General features: G+C 42.7%; 2 protein-coding genes across 6 annotated transcripts in view; one reads left to right on the forward strand and one right to left on the reverse strand.

Moving 5' to 3' along the window:
* The first annotated feature begins 207 nt into the window (after window positions 1-207).
* Window positions 208-3,849, forward strand: LOC122769170 (L-serine dehydratase/L-threonine deaminase-like). The gene is made up of 8 exons (XM_044025496.1): window positions 208-291; window positions 478-637; window positions 1,161-1,200; window positions 1,364-1,503; window positions 2,401-2,492; window positions 2,678-2,905; window positions 3,002-3,126; window positions 3,297-3,849. Exons 2-8 carry the CDS (start codon window positions 485-487, stop codon window positions 3,488-3,490), a joined length of 972 nt encoding a protein of 323 aa, XP_043881431.1. The 5' UTR covers window positions 208-291; window positions 478-484; the 3' UTR covers window positions 3,491-3,849.
* Window positions 3,850-9,606: 5,757 nt separating this feature from the next.
* Window positions 9,607-25,839, reverse strand: part of LOC122770128 (probable E3 ubiquitin-protein ligase HECTD4) — a 43,300-nt gene continuing 27,067 nt past the window's right edge. For all 5 annotated transcript variants that reach the window (XM_044027128.1, XM_044027127.1, XM_044027126.1 and 2 more), the window contains exons 48-75: window positions 25,593-25,756; window positions 25,265-25,502; window positions 25,024-25,160; window positions 24,792-24,918; window positions 24,528-24,665; window positions 24,280-24,416; window positions 23,992-24,152; window positions 23,716-23,897; window positions 23,404-23,609; window positions 23,171-23,301; window positions 22,877-23,082; window positions 22,611-22,790; window positions 21,087-22,492; window positions 20,281-20,488; window positions 19,971-20,194; window positions 19,239-19,384; window positions 18,943-19,046; window positions 18,440-18,563; window positions 16,054-16,244; window positions 15,100-15,246; window positions 14,218-14,337; window positions 13,975-14,130; window positions 13,656-13,759; window positions 12,375-12,596; window positions 11,399-11,565; window positions 11,116-11,311; window positions 10,640-10,862; window positions 9,607-9,774 (exon numbers count right to left, since the gene is read on the reverse strand). In XM_044027128.1, coding sequence (XP_043883063.1) covers window positions 9,638-9,774; window positions 10,640-10,862; window positions 11,116-11,311; window positions 11,399-11,565; window positions 12,375-12,596; window positions 13,656-13,759; window positions 13,975-14,130; window positions 14,218-14,337; window positions 15,100-15,246; window positions 16,054-16,244; window positions 18,440-18,563; window positions 18,943-19,046; window positions 19,239-19,384; window positions 19,971-20,194; window positions 20,281-20,488; window positions 21,087-22,492; window positions 22,611-22,790; window positions 22,877-23,082; window positions 23,171-23,301; window positions 23,404-23,609; window positions 23,716-23,897; window positions 23,992-24,152; window positions 24,280-24,416; window positions 24,528-24,665; window positions 24,792-24,918; window positions 25,024-25,160; window positions 25,265-25,502; window positions 25,593-25,756 — 5,882 coding nt within the window. In that variant the 3' untranslated portion in view covers window positions 9,607-9,637. The remainder of the gene's footprint in view (window positions 9,775-10,639; window positions 10,863-11,115; window positions 11,312-11,398; window positions 11,566-12,374; window positions 12,597-13,655; window positions 13,760-13,974; window positions 14,131-14,217; window positions 14,338-15,099; window positions 15,247-16,053; window positions 16,245-18,439; window positions 18,564-18,942; window positions 19,047-19,238; window positions 19,385-19,970; window positions 20,195-20,280; window positions 20,489-21,086; window positions 22,493-22,610; window positions 22,791-22,876; window positions 23,083-23,170; window positions 23,302-23,403; window positions 23,610-23,715; window positions 23,898-23,991; window positions 24,153-24,279; window positions 24,417-24,527; window positions 24,666-24,791; window positions 24,919-25,023; window positions 25,161-25,264; window positions 25,503-25,592; window positions 25,757-25,839) is intronic.

Consider the following 25,839-nt stretch of genomic DNA (forward strand, 5'->3'; position numbering starts at 1 on the left):
TGAGTTGATTATTCTAAACATTTTCAAAAGCAGGTTAAAAATGTTTTGTTGTGAGAGGAAAGAGGAGTTCCTCGTCCTTCCTCCTCCTGGACCTGACTCATCATCACTGTGAGTGGGAGGCACCGGTGGCATAATGCTGCTCTCTGATTAGTTGGGAGGCGGGGCTCTGATACCAAGCCCACAATATGAGCAGGTCTTCTATTCCACAGAGTCTTCAGAAGAAGAAGAAGGAGAATCAGGGATCAGGACATTTGGGATCAGTATTTACTGCAACGCTTCCAACAAAGTCTGGTAAGTTGGAGAAAAAATATACTCTCTGATCTGATCTGATCTGATCTTCTCTGATCTTCTCTGATCTGATCTTCTCTGATCTGATCTTCTCTGATCTGATCTTCTCTGATCTTCTCTGAGCTTCTCTGAGCTTCTCTGATCTGATCTGATCTGATCTTCTCTGGTCTGATCTGTGTGTTCCACCAGTGTAAAGATGAAACCCCAGCAGTGTCTTCACGCGGCCACACCAGTGAGGAAGAGTCTCGCTCTGTCCAAAGTGGCTGGAACCTCCATTTATGTCAAACTGGAGTCGTCTCAGCCGACGGGATCCTTTAAGATCAGAGGCATCGGATATCTGTGCAAAGCCGTGAGCAAACATCTTTATTCTTTTTATTATTATCATTATTATTATTATTATTATTGTTGTTGTTGTTGTATATTTTAAGTGTAGTGGATTTTGCTTTTCAAAACACAATGCCCTCGGGAACACTCAGTATTTAGGTCGTGACATCGTCCATAAGAATCTCAACGTTTCCAAATTTAAGGATCGCAATTTGGCCGTTCCACAGAGTTGGAAATGCTGACTCAGCAAATATATCTTTATTTTTTTTGTTTATTTTTTAACTGGAAAAAGTGTTACCAATGTTTCTAAATACACAGGAGAACATTTTTTTTTTACAGTGCAGGACGAGATTCATAGTGACCTGTTTTGTTTATTATATTCTAAAATCTAAACACAGCATGACATTCAGTGTTTGGGATTATAACTGAACAGTCCAATAATATAATAACAGATTTTAGATGGTCTCTATTTCGGTTTCTTCGTGTCCAGGCTGAACACTGGCTTTCTGGGTTTGTTTTATGACCTTTTATGTTGTTGTTTGTTGCAGTGGGCGGAGCGAGGATGTGAGCGATTCGTCTGCTGCTCAGGTGAGCGTCAAGAACAAGTCAAGAACACACCACGCTTTAGTCGGCGTAGTCAGTCAATCCATGTGTTGTCGTTGATTTTTTCAACACTTTTCATTTTCAATCGAACAAACGATACACAGATTCCAGTTGTGTGTAAACTCTCTGACACCCATGTTTCCATCAGGAGGAAACGCTGGGATGGCAGCAGCTTATTCTGCCTGTCAGCTCGGAGTTCCCGCCACAATCATCGTTCCAATTCCGACGCCAAATCTCACGGTGGAGAAGATGAAGGACGAGGGAGCCGATGTGATCATCCACGGCAAGGTCAGACTCGTTCTGTTCTGGATTATTTATTGTTATTATTTTCTTATTTTCCATTTCCATTCCATAGAGAGCAGTCTGGAAGTTTGCTAAATGATGTGAAAAGAAAAGAAACAAATATTCAACAAATATTTTACTTTGAAAACTATTTTGTCAAAATTATTCCTTTCAAAGAAAAAAGTGTGTCTTCCACGATGGTTGGTTTCACAGGTTTATTCGTCAAGGTACAAAATAGAAAGTATAAATTGACTTCCTCAACACCGTACAGCTACTTTCTTAAAGATACAGGCGCCTATTTTTAACCGTCTCAGCAAAATTATTAACAACATCAAAATTTGAGTTATCAGAGTTTGTGCAAATAATAATTAAATAATAATGATAATTTCAATTACTATTTTTTTTTTAATGCAATACAATTATTAAACTACGACAAAATACAAAGTATGTACTCCATAATGAACTGTTTATCAGTCGCACGGCACCTCCAATGTGCATGCTGATAAAAGTGTGGTATTCTGCAGCCATGCAGACGCACACACACACACACACACACACTCCCGTTCAGAGTGACACAGAGACAGACGGACTTTCAAAGTGTGATGAAAACAGCAAAGTTGGACAGTTAAAAGTACATTGAGAGTTGAAAACACCGTTCTCTCATGGAGAGTAGTTGTAGGCAGGCTTCCAAAACTCCCAGCTGCCAGGGAGGGAGGGGCAACGCATGCACTTCAGTTAACTTAAATCAAACAAATGGCTTTGTTCAACCGTCTGTTCACCGACAAACGTTAGCAAGTTTTCAGAATTGTGAGCACAGATCCACTTTTTGTCTTCAAAACATGAACAAATTATACAAATGACACCATTTTTATGGACTAACATTGTGTCTCATCTTTGTCTCAGGCTGTAGATGAAAGCATCGCGTACGGACAACAGCTTGTGGAGAACAACCCAGGCTGGGTCTTCATCTCCCCGTATGACGACCCCCTTATCTGGTAAGAGTTTCAGTCTTTCTTTCAGGAAAATAAAAAAACTGTGTGGGGACATAGAAATAAAAAACCACAAGAACAGGAAGTAAATAGTCAGTGAAGTTAGAACACCAAAGTAAAACAGGAAATAGAGTGGGACTTTAAGTGGATGCTGACTGTGGGAGTCTGACACGTCGGGGTTGTGTCTGCAGGGAAGGTCACTCGTCTCTGGTGAAAGAGCTGAAGGAAGACATGCCGGTGAAGCCAGGCGCCATCGCGCTGTCGGTGGGAGGCGGGGGTCTGCTGAACGGCGTGGTGGAGGGACTGCGCCTCGTCGGCTGGGCTGATGTACCTGTTGTAGCCATGGAAACCATCGGAGCACATAGCCTCAATGCAGCCATAGAGGCCGGAGAGCTGGTCACATTACCCGCCATCACCAGGTTAGCGTCCACCACCGTGATTTTGCACAAAATGCCAATAATATCACATCCATGCCATGACATGACAGCTGACGTTTTCTTCTTCTTCTTCTCCAGCATCGCGACCACGCTGGGCGTGGCACGTGTCTCTGAACAGTCAATGAAACTGGTGAAGGAGCACACAGTTTTCCCCGCAGTTGTCTCAGACCAAGAGGCCGTAAAGGCTCTGGAACACTTCGTAGGTGAGTTCAAAGTTCACCTGGACACACGCACGCAATCTAAATACAGCCATACGACCAATGCCACCGCTATAATCTTAAACTAAACTAAGTTACATGGAATTTACTACTAAAACACGACAAGCTCAAGCCTCGAGACTGATCTCCGCTGGTGTTTTTTCCTCTTTGCGCAGATGACGAGAAGATCTTGGTGGAGCCAGCGTGTGGCGCCGCTCTGGCGTCCGTTTACAGCGGCGTCATCAAAAGGCTCCAGGGTGAGGGGAAGCTGGCGCAGAAACTCGGCCCCGTGGTCATCGTGGTGTGCGGAGGCAACAACATCAGCATCGAGCAACTGTCCACCCTGAAGAAGCAGCTCGGTATGATCTAGCGTGGTCATCTTGTACTTCTCTGACCTTCAAAATATTCCTCCAATCACCTGGTCTCAGTCCCTAAATCATTCCAGACTGTAAAAATCTCCTGAGAACGTAAGCTGACAAATGTGAGGCGCAGCAGCTGAAGGGATTTGTTTGTGATTACTTTTAATGTTGTTATTGTTGTTTGAAAATGTTGCAGTTGTGAGATTTGAAAGAGGTAATTTGTGACAAGAACACATTACACTTTGAAATATCCATAATAGTATTATATATTCACATTGATTTGAGCATGATTGCTTTGTAAAAGTGTCTGTATTGTAATTGTTGCATTTCAGCTTTTGTACTTTTTAATTTTAATAAAAATTAAAAAGACTGCTACTCTTCCTTGACAGCCTTTTACAGCATCCTCAAAATGTCCTGTGGGGGTTCACCAGGGCTCTATCCTTGGACCATTATAATTTTAGTTTGTACATGTTACCACAGGGGAAATGTCAGTCACGTTGTATGCTGATGACATACAGATTTATCTCTATTCTATCCAAATCATTAATGTACTTTCATAAAAACAACACAAGCATTAATTCTTAACTTTAAAAGTTAACTTTGTTTTGACTACATGAACAGATACTTACTTACAACCCACTAAAATATAAGGCAGCTCTTAGTCGCTAAGGGTAAACTAGGTAACTTTTTAATCGATTATGTTACCATGGTCTTTTAGTGGTTGTTTCAATAGTTAGCGAGTCAAACGTGGCGTAAAAAGAAAAAGGAGTCGTGTGGGGACAACAGCACAGCACTGTATTTACTGAATGAGGTTATGTCTTAATTTCTTTGTTTTTGAAATTATAAATATGAAAAATATGTACAAATGAAAGATAGCTTAACGATAAAAACATTACAGAAGTTACATAAATTTAATATCATATGTTCAGAGAGCTTGCACGGAGTACAAACAATATGTGTTGCATGTGCAATGTAAAGATTTTTATCACCTCTGATGAAGGATTGTTCAAACAGTCCGTTCATTTCAAGTCTCTCAAATTTCATTTCAAGTTACATTTTTGCCTCTGCCAAGGAGATTATTTTGATTATTTAGTTTTTTCCAGCTGCATTTGTCTGTTTGCGTCCAGCGTAACGGTTGCAAGGCTACGTGTTTTTACAACAGTGGAAGATAAAGCTGTAGATAATTATATCTTTGAAAACCCACTTTTGCTCCTTGTCCTGTAATTGAGTTTGAGTCTGTTTTGTGTCGTATATCTGGAGTGATGATTCCGTGTAGAATTCTTATTGTTATTTTTGGTCGAGCCCTGATTCCAGTTGTTTTGTTGACAAACACAAACTGCTGCCGTTATTATTCTTTTGAATGAATCTTTAATGAAGCAGTGAAGCGACACAATTTTCACGCTGCCCCCTCCATATACCCCAAGAATGAAAGATTCCACACGGCAGTGAATGAATGAATGAATGAATGAATGAATGAATGAATGAATTCAGCCTCATTGCCAGGAAAGATTCGCCGTTTACGAGTCGTTGTATTTCTGTCACGAGCGGAGCATTTCATTGGCCGGAGGGATGTGGGATGTGGCTCTTTTCCAAGCTGAGCATTGGTCTGTGGGTCGTTAACAAAAGGGGCGGAGGTCGTTATGTCACACAGACGGAGCAGGGACAGCTGCATGTGCTTGTGTGTGTGTGTGTGTGTCTCTCGGTGGAAACACACTGGACACATTCCAAGAATTCCTCCTGGAAAACACTACCGAACACTTGATTTGACAGTAAAAAATAAAATACTCCTTAAAATATGATCCAGGCTGAAATCAACCACTGCTATTAATAATAATAACAGTAACAACAATTTAAACACATTTTACAAAATTTACTTTTATAAGATTGTTTGCACTTAATGTATTTCCATGATAGTTTAATTTTTTAAAATTAATTACTTTAATCGCTAGTTATCTATCTCTAGTTATCTATCTAAATAGCTAGCCTATCTATGTATTGCTAGTTATCTATCTAAATAGCAAGCCTATCTGTCTACGTATCGCTAGTTATCTAGCTAAGTAGCTAGCCTATCTATGTATCTCTAGTTATCTATCTAAATAGCTAGCCTATTTATGTATCGCTAGTTATCTATCTAAATAGCTAGTCTGTATGCTAGTTGTCTATCTAAATAGCTAGCCTACCTATCTATCTAAATAGCTATTACTATCTGTGTATCGCCCCTAGTTATCTATCTAGAAATAGCTAGCCTACCTATCTATCTAAATAGCTAATCTATAGCTAGTTATCTATCTAAATAGCTAGCCTATCTATCTATGTATATTAATTGTCTATCTAAGTAGCTAGCCTATCTATCTATCTCTAGTTATCTATCTAAATAGTCTGTCTATCTATCTATCTATGTATTGCTAGTTATCTATCTAAATAGCTAGCCTATCTATCTATCACTAGTTATCTATCTAAATAGCTAGCCTATCTATCTATCTATCGCTAGTTATCTATCTATCTGTACTTTGTTGTAATTTGACAACCCATTGGCTCATGCAGTGTTTTCAGTTGGGATTGCAGTTAGCGCTAAAGATGGCTGTTGTACATATTTTACACACACACACACACACACACACACACACGTATAAATGTGATTGACTGAGTGTGACTCACACCAGTCCAGTTCTTGCCAGTGTGTCACTGCTTCTACTATGAGGATAGTGTGACTGCGACAGCAGCATGTCTGGAGATCCAGCTGGAACTGGTCTGACCCGGTGCACCCCTGCTCGCAAAAGGAAAGGTGTCTGATTTTACAGGCTGTGGTGATGTAACAAGAGCGGTTGAGTTACTGAGTTAGGGCCCCCACATAACAAGCATGACTTTTTAAAAGAAGAGACAAAGCATGTTTCGCGGGCGATACACAGTGTTTTGTTGGACGTGTCACATGGTATAAGAATGTACCAGGCACAAAGAAACAAACATGTTTTTCCCAGTCACTCACACTCACAGTAAAAGGTTTGAAGACATGAGAGAGTATGTTTGTACACATGTATAAAACATTTTAAAATAAAAACAATTTGATTTATAATTTGTCGCCTTTGAATAAGACTTATACCAGACTTTCCTAAACTTTTTATAGGGGGACCCAATTTTTATTGACGGAAAACAATCGTCCATATTAGGGGTGGCGATCGCCAGAGACATCACGACACTGTATTATCACGATATATAAATCACAACATCTCTAGTGAGAGTGAGCACATGGTCCCATCTAGAGGACTAAAACGTCAACAGATTCCACAAAAAGTTTTGTTTTTAGTATTGCAATGGACAATATTGTGATATTGCACTGGATCGACCCCCCTGGTCATTTTGAAAAAGTAGATCATTCATTTCCAAGAGAAGTTGTGTAAATTCATTAAAACCCATATTATTTTAACACAATCAGCCTTTATCTATCTAGCTAAGTAGCTAGCCTATCTATCCATCTATCGCTCGTTAACTAGCTAAGTAGCTAATCTCTCTATACACCAACACTAGTTATCGAGCCACGTATCTAGCCTATCTCTAAATCTATCGCTTGTTATCCAGCTAATTTATACATCCATTGCTCGTTATCGAATTACGTAGCCAGCCTATCTACCGCTAGTTATCTAGCCAAGTAGCTAGCCTATCTATACATCTATCGCTTGTTATCTAGCTAATTTATACATCTATTGCTAGTTATCGAGTTACGTAGCCAGCCTACCTATCTATACATCTATCGCTAGTTATCTGGCTAAGTAGCTAGCCTATCTTTCTATCTACGGCTGTACGAAATCAGGCCATGTCAACCGTTGCATCCCGTGTACCTAATAAAGTGGCCGGTGGAGGACAGTCACACAGGAGTTTTGTACATGAAGACATTTTTCTTTATTGTGACACAGAAATCTCAAATGCCATCTTGATTCTTTACATCTGTATAATCCACTTTTTAGATATGTTACGTTTTCTGATGTGCGGAGAGGTAAGACAGTAAAAGTTAAGTTAATGCAACCATAAATAATTGTAATAAATATCAAGTAAATGTACAGCACACGTTATCGCAACGCCTCTTTGTAACGGACGTGTCCTTTCTTCTTTTCTTCTTTTTTTTTAAATTCTAACCTTATCTACAACCCCGCAGTGGGAGGAGGAGGAGGAGCGTCCCTGTTAGCAGCGTTTTTTTTGTTTTCTCTCTCCACTCTTCGACAGAAGTGAAAACTCGCAAGCGACAAAAACACGCGTCGTCAAACGTCCGTTGTTTCTTTTCAGTCCAAGTTAAAAGTTTTCCTCACACAAGAAAAAAAACTTGTTTCACTGTCCGACAACGAGACAAAAGGTGATTGAAGATTTTTCCAAAAACAAAAAATCATCATAAAAAAACACAACAAACTGGAAATCCGACGGGCGTCAGCGAGTTTTTCTTTTTTCGTTTTCTTTGCGGGAAGTAGTGCAAACCAAAAACAAACAAGGTGATGAGGAGGTGAATTAAACATAAACAAACATTTTTTTTTTTGTTTTTTAACTATTTACATTTTTCCCCCCACATTTGATAATGAGTTGAATAAAATAAAAAAATAAACAGAAACAGCAGAAACCTGTTTGTTCTTCATTAAAGAAAAAAAGCAGAACTTAAAGAAAACACACCTCCCCTTCCGCAGTGTGTGCGTGTGTGTGTGTGTGGTCACATTCAGTAGCAGATTCACACAAAAAGATTTCAACAAAACCCTGAATAATAAAAACTCAGCTCGTCTCCTCCCGTGTCCGCAGCAACTTCCATATCAAAAAAACGTATTGACCACTTCCTCTTTTAAATGCGATAAATAACTCTCTCTCTCTTCCGGGACTTGAATAAAATGTTTTTCGTTTATAGAGTTTGTCGTTTAGCGCTCGTATTTTGTTGTTGTATTTTAGAAAACAGGCAGTAAACGAGATTATATCCTGTAGAGCAAATTTTTCTGCTCGTCGCTCAAAAATAGGCGGCAGCGGCCGCAGCTTCACACGTTTTTTTTTTACTTGTCCGGTAGTCGTCGTACCTTTGTCTCAAAATGTCCATTTAATTCCAAAAAAAGATTTCCACACACAAACCAGCAGCAGCCGACGATACAGCAAAGGCATGTTTTTCACAATATCACCCCCTGGACACAAGGGGGCGACAGAGGGAGGCCGGTGGGTTAGGCGTTAATAAGGAAAGACGAGGTTTACGCTTGGAGAGAGTTTAGCGATCGTGACTCAAAACGTGTAAAGTGCTGATCCGCAGTCGTCGGTTAAAGACGCTAAATTCACAGAAACTTCCAACTGAAATTGTGTTAAACTCTCTCACGTAAAAGTTTGCGAGTACGGGCGAAAACAAAAGAAAAAAGAAACGAAAGAAAATTGCGTCACAGTTATTTTACCTTAAACATCGTCCGCAGACTCAGTGCATCCAGAACTCACACGCGCCGTCAGTGTCAGTGCTAATTCAGATTTCTCTTTCCCCCGAATTTCTCCCGAAACCAAAAGTAAAATGAACGAAAAATAAACGTGTCTATTATATACGTGAAATAAAGTACGTGCAAACGGCACATACTGCGATTAAAAACAAGCATGCAAAGCTACGGATGTTTACTGCATTCACCCTTGAATATAAAATAAATAAAAATGCCAAATTTTTCAGAATGATTACTTTTTTTTCTTCAGCTTTGAGTAAAGCTTGCGAGTTATTTATTGTGCAAAGTCTTCATAAGAACCTAAAACTAAGAAAAACTGGGTTATCGTAAAAAGCGGTTGTTACAAGTGAGCTTAATTCTGAAAAAAACTTTAAGAAAATTATTTATTTCAGGGAAAAATTACCAAAATTCAAAAATATGGTGCCAAATTGATGTAATTTGAGGAAAAACAGATGGGACATCTACTTAGAAATAATTACGTGATTAATTCAGAAAAATTGGGCCAAATTTACTATTTATTTTCGTAAAAAAAATATTTCGTCAATTTAGAAAAACAACAAGATTATTAGGGTGAATGTCGTACACTTCCGTACAAACCGTTGACAGCCGCTGAAAATGAACTTAAATGTGCGGTTTTGTTGTTGTTGAAGCAGCAGAGCGTAAAAAAAAAACTGTGGGAAGTTTCCAGGAGGGGGACATTGCAGTTGTCGAAAAACAGTGGTATTAGCCGCTGAGAGGATCCTCGCGGTAGTGGATGGCGTATCGCAGCTTCTCCAACATCACGTCCAGTGAGGTGTACTGCGGCAGTTTCACCATGAACATACAGGTTTCCACGCGAATGTAGCGCGAGTCCGGCTGACCTGAAACAACGGGAACAGGAAGGAAGGTGTGTTACAACTGTTCATCAGCCCCAATTTCCTGTGGGACTTCTCAAGGCTCAAGTTCGGGCCCCATTCTCTTTGTTATCTTTTTTGCAAAATATCCCACATAACAGTCTTTAATAAGTTAAGTTTCCTGAAATCTAAATGAAATAAAAGACAAAGATGGTTGTTTTTTGGACAACCTGAACATAAAGGCTCAGGTTCAGGACTTGCGAATATAGCGCAAGTCTGGCAGACCAGAAACAACAGGAACAACAGGAAGGTGTGTTACAATTGTTCACCCTCAGCCCTCACCCTCAGTTATTTTCATAATCCTAATTCTCAAACTTGGTAATAATGAATTTCTCAAACGTCTTGTTTTGTCCACAAACCAAAATGACTCAGTTTGAATGTTTTCTTTGTTCTATGGAGCAAAGAAAACAGAAAATATTCACATTTAAGAATATGAAAAATCAGAGAAACTGTTTTAAATCCTGAAACCGATTAAATGATTATCTAAATATTTGATTATTAATTTAGTAATTAGTCATTTAGATTCATCGAGTAATTATTTTAGCCTTAAGTGCCACTTTCCTGTGGGGTTCCTCAAGGCTCGATTTTGGGCCCCATCCTCTTTGTTATGTCTTTTGCAAAAGATCACAAAGAACATCTTGAATAAATGGAATAAATGACATTAAATCTTGGATGGAGTCAAGTTTCGTGAAATGTAAATGAAATGAGAGATGAAGATTTTTTTGTTTTGGGTCGTCCAACTTCTCTTGCCCTTCTTATGCCAAAAAATTCATTTTTATTTAAAAACATCTCATAGATGCTTCATTTACGTGAGAGGCTTTTTAGCCATTACCTGCAGCTCCATCAGGGGGCGCTATCTTCATGGGGTATGGGGGAACGTGGGCAGTGTCGGGCCCGCCGTCCTTGCACGGGCAGGTGAACGGGATCCGCTCCTGGTTGCACGCGAACTTGATGAACTTGCAGAGTTCCTCCTGAGTGAACATCTCCAGTGCGGTCCAGAAGAACTCAATGTGCTGGTCCGTCTCCATCAGACCCACCTGATACATGGTGTGAGCCTGCACACGGAGGGGGCAGGGTTACACACGACGACTGAAACCTTTCACAGAAGCATGCAAATGTCGCAGGATCCTTCTAGAGCTCTAAGCTCTTCTGGTTCATCGTCAGAGTAAATAAATGATGTATTGAGAACTTTTGTCCAACTCTAACAGTGTGTGGCTACCACAATAAACACAGAACGCACGAAACCCTCGTCTACATCGAACACCGTATGTTTTTAACGTCATATGAAAGAGATTGAAGAAGCTTTACCTTGAGGAACTCCAGGTTGATGTAAGGCAAGCCGCACGTGCGAAGCTCCATCTCCAGGGGGCTGAGCATGGTGAGCAGCTGCAGGGGAATGATGGAGGCCAGCCCCGCTCGCACCGCCGCCATACACTCCACGTTCTGCAGCTCCCTGAGACGAAGGCTCCGCACCGCCCGCGCGTACACGTCCTTGTTCTCCCAGCTGGGAAAACACAACAATGTGATGAGGAAACCTGAGCTCATTACTGGAGAGAACAAAAATAACGTAGTCAAGTGAGGGTTCTCGTACCCGACGGTGAGGCCGCGTCCTCCCTGACAGAGCTCCACCTCCTCGCCGGTCATGGTGGTGTAGGTGAAGGTGCAGCTGGGGCGGCTGGGAGAGTCTGGACTCTCTCCTGAGTGATGCTGGGAGCAGATCTCGGCACACAGAGCCTCCAGCTCCGCCTCATCAGCCACCTGCAGGGTCAAATATATATATATATATATATATATATATATACACACACACATATATATATATATAAATACATATATATATATATATATATACATACACATACATATATATATATATATATATACATATACATACATATATAGATAAATTATATAACATAATCAATGTATTCGTGATGACATGAGGGGAAAAAGGTGATAGGAGAGGGAATCTCCTATCACCTTGTTCTTCATATTTGTATTTAATGATCCATATTTAAAATGACCATATATAGTGACTCATTTTATAATAGGAATAATAGGGAACTCCTTATATGGACACCCTGGGGGTGTGTTTATAGGTCGTTTTTTGTCGTCTTATGAGTCAAAGTTATGATTCATTTTATATCAAGTATCGTTAATTGTGCAGAAGTTTTTCTTTTTCTTTTTGTTAACAGGTTTTGAACTTTGACAAAGACACGTTATTACTGTTCTGCTTCATGCATGGACAGAAAAACATAGAGTACAATGAACTTTGTAGCGTCGTCCTGTTAAAAGGAGCAGAAAGAGTGAAAGAGTCGGCACAGTGGCGCGCTGACGAGCCTTACACCTCAAATTCATATTTATAAATCATGACAAAGCTCCTGTCTATATTTTTACTGTCCTTTCTGCAACAACTTAGGACTTTCAAGATGAACTGCAAGTATTTGGCAAACCCCAAATCTCCAGTGAGCCAGTCTTTGAGAATCTGATTTAAAAGTGCTATTTCTTTTCTTAGTCCTTCAACAAACTATAAATCTATATTCCTATGATCAGTGACACTGCCTTACATTATCAAACTTTTTGATGTAGTTGTGCGTGAGGACGTCAGCCTCCTGCAGGTCCTGCTCCGGGTCCAGGGCCTCGCCGGCCAGACCTTTCCAGAACGATCCTAAAAGGTCCAGCGGGAGAGGCACGTCGGCACGGATGGCGATGCCCAGGAGCTGCCCGAAGAAGTGCAACAACTGCTCCTCTGCATAGCTGATAGGACACGGGGTCAGGATGTACTTCCCCTGAGGAGAGAGGCACCAAACCATGAGTCATCGGAAATCAGAAGTCAATAACAGAGGAGTTTCTCCATAATCACGTCACTCTGCCCAACTCTCTATTTAAAGTAAAACTGAAAAGGCTTCCTCTTTTTTCTTTTTTTCAGGTTTCCACAGACTGGAAAAAAAACCTGAACTTCTGCTGCTACAGAGCTTGTCTCACCCACTTCCTCATCCTCGGTTTGTAAAGTCAATCTCAGTGTATTATGTGACAGTTCTTACTCTCGGTCCTTATTCTGCAGGTACCTGTGTCTCCTGGGCTACAGAATCCACATTCCCCTATAGAGCGAATAATATGGTTAATAAATGCCGCACTATTTATTGTGTTTATATATTTTTATTATCAGATTATACGATTTTTAAATCCCAAACTACATTTTTATCTTGCATTGATAAACAAATCATTTACCACCAAGAGATGTTTGGTGGTAAATGAATGAAAACTTTATTAACCCGACCCAGTTGGGGTACAAAAACAATAAAAATCTTTGTCTCTCATTTCATTTCATGTCATGTCATTTATTCCATTTATTAAAGATTATATGTTCTTTGTGATCTTTTGCAAAAGAGGTAACAAAGAGGATGGGGCCCAAAATCGAGCCTTGAGGAACCCCAGAAGAAAGTGGAGTTGAAGGCTGACACACGACACATGGTCGGTGATACCAATAACGTCAATACAACAATTCTGTGATAATCAATATATTGCAGAACAATCATATAGCGATACATCACGATATCTGTAGAACAAAGGTCATTAAGTCTATGTATTATACGTGGACGGAGCATCTCTTAACGTAGTTTCTCCACCATTATCCCGCCGTAAACTCCCTCAGCGCCACCACAAGGAGACATGAAGTAGCCACGCAACATGGACTGTTTACTTTAGAGCGTCTCTTTTGCCCTGGTTTATCGATTATCGTTTTGCTCGAGGAACGATATATCACCAAAACCAATATTTGGACCCACCACAACAGGGCATAATACATTTTCAAGAACCAAAGATGTGTGTGTGTGTGTGTGTGTTACCTTGTTACGGTTGGCTGCAGCACTGGGGCAGGGGAGCAGCAGTGAGAGAACAGAGCTCTGTAACTCCTTACACACCTGCCATAGGAAGTGTCTGAAGGAACCACCTGAAGATGCAGATCCATCAAATGTACAGTGAGATTGGGGAAAATGGAAAAAATAAATCTAATCTAGAGTTATGGCATGATTTATACTCCGCTGCACGTCAGTTTGGTCAAGCGACAGAGATGATACTTTGCTCTCATGTCAAGGCTGAGGACACAATGTGCATGAATCAGGATCTCGGCGGTGCAGACAAAAGAGATGTCAAAGAGAAACTAACTTGTGCCGTGAACTTCCTCTCCAGTGAAGCGGATGTTGAAGGCGTAGGTGGGGTCTCCTCCGCTCGCCAGCTTCACACAGAGCTGCGACGACGGCACGCAGGACAGCTGTCGCGCCGCCTGGCAGAAGTACGTGTTCTCAGATGATCTGATCTCACCTGAGGGCACAAACGCCAGAGAAGTATGAGTACGAGTACACGTGACACAAATCGGAAAACGAAAGTGAGCAAAACGAGAATCCCAACCTCCTACAATCTCCAGAGGGTCCAGTGTAATCTCTGGAGCGGCGTGGTCGGCTGTGCGCTGCACTGTGGCGTTCAGGACTCTGTTCATCACGGTCACCTTAGTGTCGTAGAAGATTAGACCTGTAAGGATTAAACAAAAAAAAAAAAGAGAAGAAGATCAGAGTCAGGTGCTTTCAATTGAGTTCAGATATCTTAATTTAAAGGGTTATATGAAAGACATTTGCCACGTTTACTGCTACTGTTTTTTTCTTGCCAGCACCAGGGGTTCCCACACCTTGGTTGACATCAAATTCAAAGTCAGACTTTGTCATTTGTCTTTGGTGAGACAAAGATCTTGGAATTTTCATTTAATTTGCTCCCTCTTTGTTTAGCTTTACTCGCTCAGTGTTCTGCACGGAATCTCACGTCAACGGCGGAGAGAGAGAGACAGTGAGACAGTGTCCTAGTAATTATGTCTCCACGCTTGTCCTGCGTATGTCTCGTCTACGTACATCAAGCAATGCAGGGCGTGAAACAGTAGGTGGCGTTGTAAACAAACGAGGGAGACATTTTCCTGAATAGCCACTGAACTTCTGTCTTGCACAACAAACTTTCAGGGATTTCAAGGACCCGTGGGAACCCTGGCAAACTGCCATCATCTGTGAGCGCCGAGATGTACGTGTGCAAGCACCTACTCACATAATCTCAATCAGGTTTCCATGGTAACCGTCTTTGCAACCACCATTCTACCGTGTCTTGATTTGGGGGTTGCAGTAACCATTTCAACCACTAAAAGTCACTATTGTGCATCATCTACGTACAGTATGTTTACATATAAAGTATTTGACGTTTTCCTTAAATGCATTAACGTGACTTGGCTCAGTCCTCTGGTCCCGCACTGACCTTTGGCCTCGCACAGCAGCGCTGCGATGCTGTTCTCATAGGTGTGAGTTTGTCTGAGCTCGACGAGCGGCAGGAAGAAACTCTCCAGAGTGTTGTTGAGCGACTGCAGGAGAGCAAAGCGCAGACGGAGACTCTCGGCCGGCACATCTGAAAAAATAATACATATATTACCATAATATACTGTACATATATATGTATGTAAATAAATATATACACACACGATGGATTATTACAACATGACACATCATTAAAAAAAAACAGTGCATAGAACTTTACTTAACTAAAAATACTACATTGTGTATATAATGTAGTATTATGTACATATATAATTATGTAAATAAAACAGTTGATAATTCCATCATAAAATAATAGGACCTTGTTTTAAACAGTATTTTGAACCTATTAACAACTGACTAGTGCTGCAACGAGCAATTTTTATACAAAATGTATCTTTTGATTACGTTTACGATTAATCCATGAGTTGTTTGGTCCATAAAATGTCCGAAAATCTAAATTAAAATTCAAGATTTAGTTTTGCCCACCAACTAAAATGTATACATCTGTAAGTACGTCTTTCTGACATGGAGCAAAGAAACCAGGAAATACTGACATGTAAGAAGCTGGGAATCAGACAAACTAGGGTTTTGACTCTTTTCACTTACTTGACCTGATGCTTCTTTTAGACAATTTCATCAGAAAAATCTCAACCCACATTTTCACTGTAACGCTGATGACACACAGCTGTACATGCCCATGAAGCCGGATGATGGTTAATGAAGTTGCAAAACTCTCGTTGTGGCCTGAATGACTCAACCAGTTGACCTTACAATGGAAATTGTCATTTTAGGTCAATATTTGTTTTATTTATCTCTGATGTTCAGCGGTTGTTGTTTGCTTTATAAAGGGCTTGATAAATAAAGTTGGACTGGACTGGGTGTGAACGGGGGTTCTTACTGAGCAGACAGGCCACGCGAGGATCGGCAGCGTCACTGGGGTCCAGGTAAACTTCGTGGGGGTGGAGTCTGGCCGGCGTGATGGCCAGGTGACGACACAGCCTGTTGATGTACTGGACCAAAGCCACGTCCATTTCCAAACCCCACTTCCTGGAAGCCTTCTGAGCGTGACGTGTGTCGATACAGGTGCATCTGGTTTAAAAAGAAGAAGTTACATAGAGAGCACTCACTCCTACTTGTCTCCTTACAAAGAGGAAGCTGAGTGGTGACCGCGTATTTTCAGTCACTGCTGCCAAACTGTGGAATGAGTTCACATGCAGGTCGACTCACTTCCTGTATTTTACGTCCTCTCTTAAAACACCTTTTTTTTTTCTCTTTGGAGTTTAACTCAGTTTGAGATGTTGGCTTTTACTATTTTTTTTTTTTACTGTTTTACTCTGTGTCATTGTTTTTAAAGTTGGAATGGATCAAAAAAGAGAGTGTCCAACACAGTTATTCCCAGAGACTGGGTTTGAACTAGATTTGGTGTCCCACAAGATTCAACCCTGGGGCCGTTATTATTTTCAACCTCCATGTTTCAATGCGACACAGATGACACGCGGTTACAGGTCCCGTTTAAACCTGGTTATATATTTGGCCTGTCCCAATCTACCAACAATATATCGATATATATCTTTATCGTGACATGAGACATGACATGGTTTAAGGTTTTGAATATCGTCAGATCGTAAATAGAGCTGCGCCTAACGATTCTTTTCATAACTGATTGACCTGTTGATTTTTGTTTGGTCCACAAAATGTCAGAAACTATTGATCGGCGTTTCCCCAAACCTCGAAAAATGAAACCTGAAAAAACGAGTTTTCAGTTTTAATGATGAAGAAACCAGAGAATATTGTTTTAAAAGAAGCTGAAAAAACAGAAAGCTTGTTTAAATTATTAAAAAATACACACTAAATCCAAAAGATATAACAGTTGGCAATTTATTTAATCCAAACAAATTATATTTAAAAAAAAAAGTAACTTAACACGTCTTTAACTGAAGCCTAATTATTTGTGTGAAAGCAGAATTTCCTTGTTTCAAACACACATAAATCCTTTATTTAACATTAAAAAGTCAAAGAAATAAACCAGATATAATCTGAAACAAAAGGTTCTAAGTGTATTTTATGATTATGTAATACAGAACATAAACAGTGGATTTTTTTTTATTTTAGAGCGTATTTATAGTATAGTATCACTCTCAACATCTCAAAAGATTCATATTTACATCCTGATATAGCTCATATATCAGGATTTCGCTTAAAAATATCCAAGTAATTATTTATAAGCCACATCGCCCAGCTTTACTCTTTACTGTTAATCGTCCAACATTTGGAACCGCTTTTGATTTCACTCTCATGCTTGACAGAACAATCCCTGTTTTGCTAAACTTCTCACGTATGCCGTCCTTCCGCCGCTCTCCAAGCAACCGCGCCCTAGGGCCGATCGCGTGCCAGATGGGAAACACTGATGATGATGATGCTGGGAAATCCTCGGTAACGGGAACATGTTTGTCCTGTTTACCTCTAAACTGTTTATGCATGTGAGATTTAGTATCGTTCTGAACACGGGGGGAGCAAAATATGTTTCAGTTTCAAAATGACTGCATTTTTAAATTCACTTTCTGTTTTTGTTGTTTTACTGGTTTACCGTTTGCATTTTTCGACCAAGGAAGGCACTTTTTATTTTGAAAATAATAAAAAAAAATGTTTTAATCATAAGAATCTGAACTCCTATAGCAGGTGTTTTAAAGTTTAAATTAAGGCTGATTATATAAGGGAACATTTTTTTAAAAAATGTGCAAGAATGAGCACAAACGGTGAACAAATAAGGACTTATATGAAATATAACGGAAACATTTTTAAATATTAATTAGAACCATTACATAATATTCATTGCAAAAACTCTGAAACTCCATTTCCTGAACCATAATTTGGGGAAAATCTGCTTGATTATGCTGCCTTAGTTTTATGAATAGTGTAGGATAGGGGTGTCCAAACTACGGCCCTCGGTGAGATGTTGTGTGGCCTGCAGCTTCAGTTTTATGATGTATTATTTATGGCCCTTGTTATTATGTTATTTGACAATTTTTTTTTTGGTTACATTTCCATTTTAAAATTGATAATTGTGACAATGAAAATTACAATTTTATAAAACAGTGCATTTGTATGTTATTATTACTGTTAAAATATGGCCCCCTGGTGTAGGTGGACCCTAAGTATCAAAGAGGCTTTCGGACTTCTGCGGAGCTTTGGCACCACCTCGTGGGTGTTTTGTGTCAACTTAAATAAGGTCAAACGTTTGTAGTTTTTGACGTGTTTGAGTAACTGCAGTCCCGTTCTCTCACCTGTCAAAGTGGAGGTCAAAGCCACAGGCTAAGATTGCCCTCCAGACGCTGCGGATGTCCTGTTTCGCACGGTCAATGGCAAATTTATGGAAACCTTCCAGCGTCAGGAACTTCTCCTCTGGGACTGAAGAAAAAAGAAAAAAATGAGGTGTGTGATGAGGTGTAGAACATGTGTAGATATGTTATATATGCATATATATGCTGCTATATACTATATTTGGGGATGATAATAATAATAATAATCAATATACAATATGGTCATTGCTCATTCATAGACATATTAAATATGGCTATTTTATCTTCAATTTTAGCCAAATGAAAAAAAAGATTCACCCATATTTTACACACTGGACCTTTAATATAACGCAAATACACATGCAGTGGATTCATAAAAGCTCGATGAATTGATCAAAACATTTTAAAAACACACTACATTAACCTCCACTGTTAATAAAAATTCAGTGCTGTGTGTAGTTGTGTTTTGGGTGTGATTTTGTACCAACCTTCGGTTTTCTTAGCCGGAGATTTTTCCACGTCTTTCTCATCAGGTCTGGATTTCTCTGGAGATTTAGGTTTCAGGACCGTCTTCTTCTCACTCAGCGCCGTCCTGGTAGACAGAGGCAAGAGACCAGAGAGTTAAAACACCACTAACTCACTCATGCCCAGATCACGCAAATTAGCAGAATAATAGCAAAATCGATGAGGATTCATAGCCACAGAAAACACTTAATTACCAAGTACTTATTTTAAACTTTAAACACACTCAGCAGCCGCTTCATTAATGTGGCGAAAGACTCACCTGACACTGTTGAGCACAGACTTTTCCTTGGTGACAGGTTTGGTGATGGGCCTCTTGGTGCTCACTACTTTGCCTTGATGCTGCTCTTTGCCGGCCTTGCTGTACTTGTTCTTATTGGGCTTGGGTGTACCGTACTTCCTCAGAATCTGAAAGAATATACAAATTACTGCGACATGCTTAAATGAGTCTGTACTCACTCGGTCAGGACCCACATAAAGCCCAGAAAGTTGCTGGATTTTCCCAACCTTTTAGTCAAGATTCATGTGTATATGTTAAAAAAAAACACGTACAAAATGACGTTTTAATGAATTTGAAATCATCGGTTTGCTAATTCACTATAGTACACAAAGATGTGCTCTTGTCGGGGGGTTAACGTGCATAAAAACTCAGCATGGAGGTCAGGTGTGGCGAAAATGCGATATTGGCATAGTTCCCGGACCCGTGCGTTTCTCGAGGGCTCTATAGCGCCCCCTAAGGTGAAAACAGAGACAGAACTGAGTTCCACCGAATGTCCCAAAACTTGGTGGGAAGATGTTATAGACCAAGATGAACAAAAAAGTCGAATGCAAACGTAGCCTCAACTCAACAGGAACTCTGCCACTTTGAATTCTAGCGTCCATTTTTGTGATTTGCACCCGACGTACCCACATAAAAAACGCGCCATTGTGATTTTGGTATTAAAATGTTGTGAAAAAGTGGAAAACTCAGCTGGAAACCACTGTTTTAACACACCTGGGTAAGTTGGTCTTCGAGCACTTTCTTGGGAGGTCGAACATTGGTGAAGAACGTATGCAGGAGGTTCCCCGGCGTCTGCGAGTTGATCTGCTCTTTGCTGAGGTAAATGTCCGACACTTTCACCGGCTTCGCTGGCGTGAGACTCAGCATCTGTTCCGAGTGCACGCAGCTCTTAAAGATGTCCGTGAGCACGTCTCGCGCTCCAGGCACGAGTTTGTCACCTAGAGACAAAGAGTTCGGGTGAGATTTTTCAGCCTAAAACACTTATTTTAAAAGAGAAAACATATAAACAGCATCTAACACCGACTTCTGACTGATTTGTCCAGGAAGTAGTCTTCAAGGGCGGAGCTTCCCTGCGTGTCAAACAGGCTTTGGTTTACACTGGAGGCCGTGAGGATCTCCTCATTGGTCAACTCCATTAGCTCCTCTTCACCTTCCAGACTGGACAGACCAATCAGATCGCTGCTGTTGAAGAGACTAGCGCGGATCTTTTCCACTTTGGCCCGAGAACGAACCTGATATTTACAAAAGGACAGACAAGAATTTTTACTTCTGCACAAAAAAGAAATACAAAAAAATTAAGGTCAATTTTAGTTGTGCATCTATTACACTAAAGTGGCAGCAGCAGAAAGTTTAGGGGACAACATGAAAGTTCATTGAATGCATCATGAGCAGGGTTTAAGTCTGTGGACTGCATGTGTGTGAGTAAGTATGAAAATTGAATAGGTTCCATGAATGCACCTTCAACAAAATGTGGACTCTCATTAGCTCTCATGCACAGATGCAGCAGTGGTTTGCACCGGTTCATGTCACGTGGGTCTTTAAACTGTTGTTTTGGTTAATCACTGTGAGAAGAAATCATGTAAACACTAATATAGCCCATAGTGACCCATAATTTGTGTGAGCAACCATGTCTGTTGAAGTTTACCAGGTCTGTCTGTACTTTCAACATTCAATTGATTCAACAAGGACAGTGTTTAAACACTAGATTATCCTTGAGAGAGTGATCTATTTTCTGAGCCTCCACAGGTTTGAAAGTAAGGGTCTGCTGATGCCAGCTTGTAAATTGTTCGATCAGTCGACCTCTAATTGATAAGTTCATTATTGACCCACCTCAATGACGGCGTAGCCCTTGATGGGTCTTGCCATAACTGCGTTGCTGTCCAATGAGGTGACTGTGTGCACAGAGCCCCCGTCTGACACGGACGGCGTATCTGCACTGTCCAGAGGCTCCCCCAAGCTGCCAAGACTCCCCAGGCTTCCTGTGCTACACAGGGACGTGTCCAGACTCTCCTGACTAGACACAGTCTGCGGGTCTTGGGGACCCTGCTGCGGGGAAGCGACGGCCGAGCCCGCGGCAGCAGGAGCGATGGGAGGGACGGCCAACATCTCCTGATCGACTGAGAGTTCGCTGGCAGTGCGGGAGACTCCCTGAGAGGAGCTGCAGATGGAGGTCTGGCTAGTCGACGCGGAAGCACTCACGCTCAGAGCTGGAGTCACGCTGCTGGAACTGTCGGGACTCTCGGGACCTCCGTTGTTGGGGAAAGGACGCTCAGGTTCAGGCCCCGCTTTTCCATCCTGAGGGCTAGAAACCCCAGCTCCAGCTTTGGGCTTCTTCGGGTCCTCTTCCTGCAGAGGGATGAAGATCTCATCTTTGAATAGCCCTCCGTGGCCGTTGCAGGCCCTGCGGATGGCGTTCCGGACGACGCTCTCCTCCAGATGCGTGGGGATACCTGAGAGCACCAGCAGGCGACTGTGGGCGGTGGGACCCACCAGAGCCTGGCAGGCGTCTGTCACTGCATCACTGGTCACACTCAAACCCTGCGGGTCCTTGTTTGCGAGGTGACGCAGGATCATGAGGAGAGTGAGGCAGCGGTGGAACCAGAGCATGTCCTCAGGTTTACTGCCCGCCATGTTCAGGAGGGCGCTGTCGCTCTCCGACAGCCGCGCGCCACCGCCGACACTTCCCCGTTTCCCAGAGACCGCCGCCGCAACCGCGGCTGCCGCTCTCTCCCGCTTCATCTTCACCTTCTTGCGCTTGGACAGCAGACTGGGGCTCTGCGGCGTCTGGCCTGGGGACGATGACGAGGAGGAGGAGGAGTCGCTGAGGTTGGGGGCGCTGGTGGAGGACAGCGCTCCCACCGAGGTGCCGCTGACGTTGAGAGGAAGCGTCACCTCAGCCACGGCGAGACACGCCTCCATCAGAGCGTGGAAGTAGGTGGAAAAGCGACTCTGCTCGGCCCCCAGAGCCAAAGCGATGCCTCCCGAAGATGAACCGCCTCCTCCGGCTCCTCCCGCCGTCCATCCCTGAGTCTCCCGGTCGTAGAGTTTGCGCAGTTCCGTTTGCAGGGCCATGAGCACCGCGAGGCAGGGGTTCAGCAGCAGAGCGATGGAGCTGGAGAGGCCTGCCGGACTCTTGCGCTGCTCCAGGTGGTGAATCTTCCGCAAAACCTCCGCCAACAAGTGAAAGGTGAGTTCTTTGATGGAGGGAGCCAAGTCAGTGGACCACAGCAAACCACCTGAAACAACAACGCAGACAGAGAAAATTTAAGATTCAGGTCACTGCTTTAATCACAGTTAGTAAATCATGTGATTTTGAGTGTCTACATTACACCAAAAGGGGATACCAGCACCTACCTAGTAGTTCAACGACCTGCAGCAGCACAGACGAGGGCACGGTGTCCAGCTCGTCCTCCGTCCGCTCACTGGCGTCGCCCAGCTTCCACGTCAGCAGCTGCTCAGCAAACGCCATGGCCAGAGGATACTCGAGCGGCAAGGAATGCAGCACCAGCACAGCACCAGGAGGGGGCGACACCCCTGCAACATCAAGATAATCAAATGTTTTTGTTTTAAATGTTTTTTAAGAAAGGTTGAAAAGTGAGAATGAACTGAGAGTTACTCACCCAGTTTGATGTGAACTTTATCAGTGGGTATGATCACAGAAGGATATTGATTGGTGGTGGGAGGCGGGGTAAGGCCTGTGTTGGTGGGAGAAGCATCCAGAGGGTAACACACAGCCTCCATCAGATTCAGCTGCCCGTTCCTACGAACTTTGTGACCCAGACCGTAAACCATGACTCGAGCCCAGGGAGCCTTGTACAGGCTGGAGCTGACGGAGCGGAAAGGAAATGTTTTAAAAATGGATGTTTATGAAATGCTCAACGTCAAATGAACCTGTGTACAGCAAAGTCACTCACTCTTTGCGGCAGCCGAGCTGACCCTCCTTGCAGGACACGATCACGAACGCGGCGCCGGGAAAGCTGACGTCCATGCTCACCTTTGACTCCGTGACGGGAAACTCCTCAGACGTAAACTGCTCCGGTGCATTCTGTCGACATTTCCCACAAATGTTTTTTTTTTTTTAATAAATTCAGCAGCTCAGATTAGATTCAGTTCAGATTAAACCGAGTACTGGAAGACGAGAGCTGACCTGCAGGAAACAGCAGATTTGCTTGGTGAGCTCGAGTAAACTTTCCTCTCCTTGATGCAAGGCACGGGTGATGGCGACGGTCAACCATTCCCTGATGGGCTGAGCATTGCCCTGGTAGAACAGGTCTGTGGGGGAGCAGCTTTGGCCCTGGAGGTTATGAAGCAGTGACTGAGCCAGCAGGATAGAACTAGAACTAATAGTGCCATCTGCAGGGGGAACAACACCAGAACAGTCAGTTTAGAAACAGGGAACAGAAGAAAAACATCTTTTCAGGGTAATGGCTTCAGAGAAAATTTGGTTTGAATAGAATACCAGGAAGGGGCGGGGCCAGCAGCTGATTGGACAGAAGCTGCAGGTGCTCCAGGGTGATGTCCCGCACAGCAGGTATGTGGAAGAGACGAGTGAAGGTGTGCGGACTCTTGGGGGCAAAGATGTTGAGCAAGGCCATGCGGCAGTACAACCGAGCCAGCGCACTCTCACAGCGAAGCAGTTCCCTGAGGCAGAGCAGGGAAAACAAGACGTGACACTGTCAGTGACACGGGAGCAGGAAGAAGAGCCCGCGGTCAACACTCATTAAGTCTGCATTACCTGTGAATCTGGATGTTACTGCTGTCCAGCGAGACTAAGCCGTTCGCTGCGGTGCGTCGAGACCCAGCAGGGGGGCGCTCCAGCATCTCTATGGGATACCAGTATCTCACCAGCACGCCCTCGCTGCGCAGGTACGTCTCCACCTGCACAAGTTCATTCACCTGCAAAAATACACACACACACACACACAAAAGCATGACTTCCACGTTTCCTTGTTAAAATACAAGACAAACAGAAAAAGAATGGTTTTGGAATGGTGGTTTAGAGACATTTAAATATTGGACTTACAGAGTCAACATCCAGCACCACTCCGTGCAAACCAAACGTCTTCAACATGCCCCGGATGGCGAACTTGGGCAGAGCCGTTCCCCCTGTCGTGCTGTTGGTGTTGTTGCTGTCAGGGCAGCGGATCACCACCGTCAAACCTGAGTGAGAGGACAAAGCAAAGACTTCAATTCAGCGTTTGTTACCCGAGGTCAGAGTTAGCGTCTGTACACGCGATAAAAGCCCGACTGTCGGGAAGGTGAGTTTTGTACCTTTGCGGACTTTGTCTATGGTGAACTTGTTGGCCTCGTCCTTGATATCCTCGATGGTCGGGAGGTAAAGGTCTCGGGGAATGCCACCGTTCTCTTCGTACAGGAACTCCACCGTCTGTCTCGCGATGTCCACCATTCCTGTTTCCATAGAAACACATGACAGAAACACAGTGTCTTTCATTTATTAAACCAGGTTGTCATTTCGTTTGATGTCAAATGTTGTAAAACATTGTTATTTAACTCGTCTTAAATTTTATTCTTTACCAAGCTGCAGAGCTCCTTTGATTTGGTCCAGGCCAGATTTCCTCTCAGCCTCGTTACGGAACCTTCTACGGATGGTAGGGAACACTTTAGTCTCCCAGGCCTTGACCAGCAGGGCGTAGTGGTCCTCCTGATGTCCAACACAAACCAGAAGACATGATTACATTTTATACAAACATGCAAAGACATTTCAAACTCCAGTGGAGAGTCCTCCCTCCCTCGCTCGCTCACTCACCCTCGGCACATCGTCATCATCCTCGTCGTCACTCTCATCGTCAGCGATGGGCGGAGGATGAGCGTCGGGCCCAGAGGTGACGAAGTTCTCGTAGCTCAGCTCCACCTTATAATGGCACGACAGGTCACTGTTGTACTCTGTGAGAACAGGAACAGGAATTAAACGTAGCACAGGCGACAAACCTTTAAAGAAAATGTCAAAGATTGAATATTTTGGTTTAACACAGAGAGGATAAACATACGTTGCTGGGCAACAGCAACTGCGGCGATGCGACACGGGGGCCCGTGGGAGCCGGAGTCCGACGTCACACTCGCGCCCGCGTCGTTGTCGCTGTCCGACGCCATAGCAAAGGGCAGTGCTTCAAAATTAGCACTGATTTCCTCCGCAAGGTCAATGCACAGGTCAGCGGCGTTTCTGTGAGCTTGGCCCTCCGCGTACGCAAAAGGTCGGTTCCCAAAGTTGGCGCGAATCTTTGAGTTCTAGAATAACAAAAAAAAAAAATCATTTAGACAAAGAAAATTTGTATTTAAGGGTGTCCTTTTTTTGGTTTTCTGTCAGAACAAACCAACCTTCTTTTGAATGTGCACCAGGGGCCACATTCCACCAGCGACGTCCTCCAGAATGGGACCGAGCCGCTGACCACAGTAAGTAAAGTAGACCCTGCCCTTTGGGGCCTGACCGGGCGGCGGAGGAGTTCCCTCAGAACGCTCCCAACCTATTCCAGCAACGTCACCTAGGGTTTCACAGACAAATGCTAATGATGCATTTATAACAAGATATATTAACACTTTTATTGAAAAAGCAGCTGATGATCCA

This window comes from Solea senegalensis, linkage group LG5, assembly GCF_019176455.1.
Source record: "Solea senegalensis isolate Sse05_10M linkage group LG5, IFAPA_SoseM_1, whole genome shotgun sequence".
NCBI classification, from domain to species: Eukaryota; Metazoa; Chordata; class Actinopteri; order Pleuronectiformes; family Soleidae; genus Solea; species Solea senegalensis.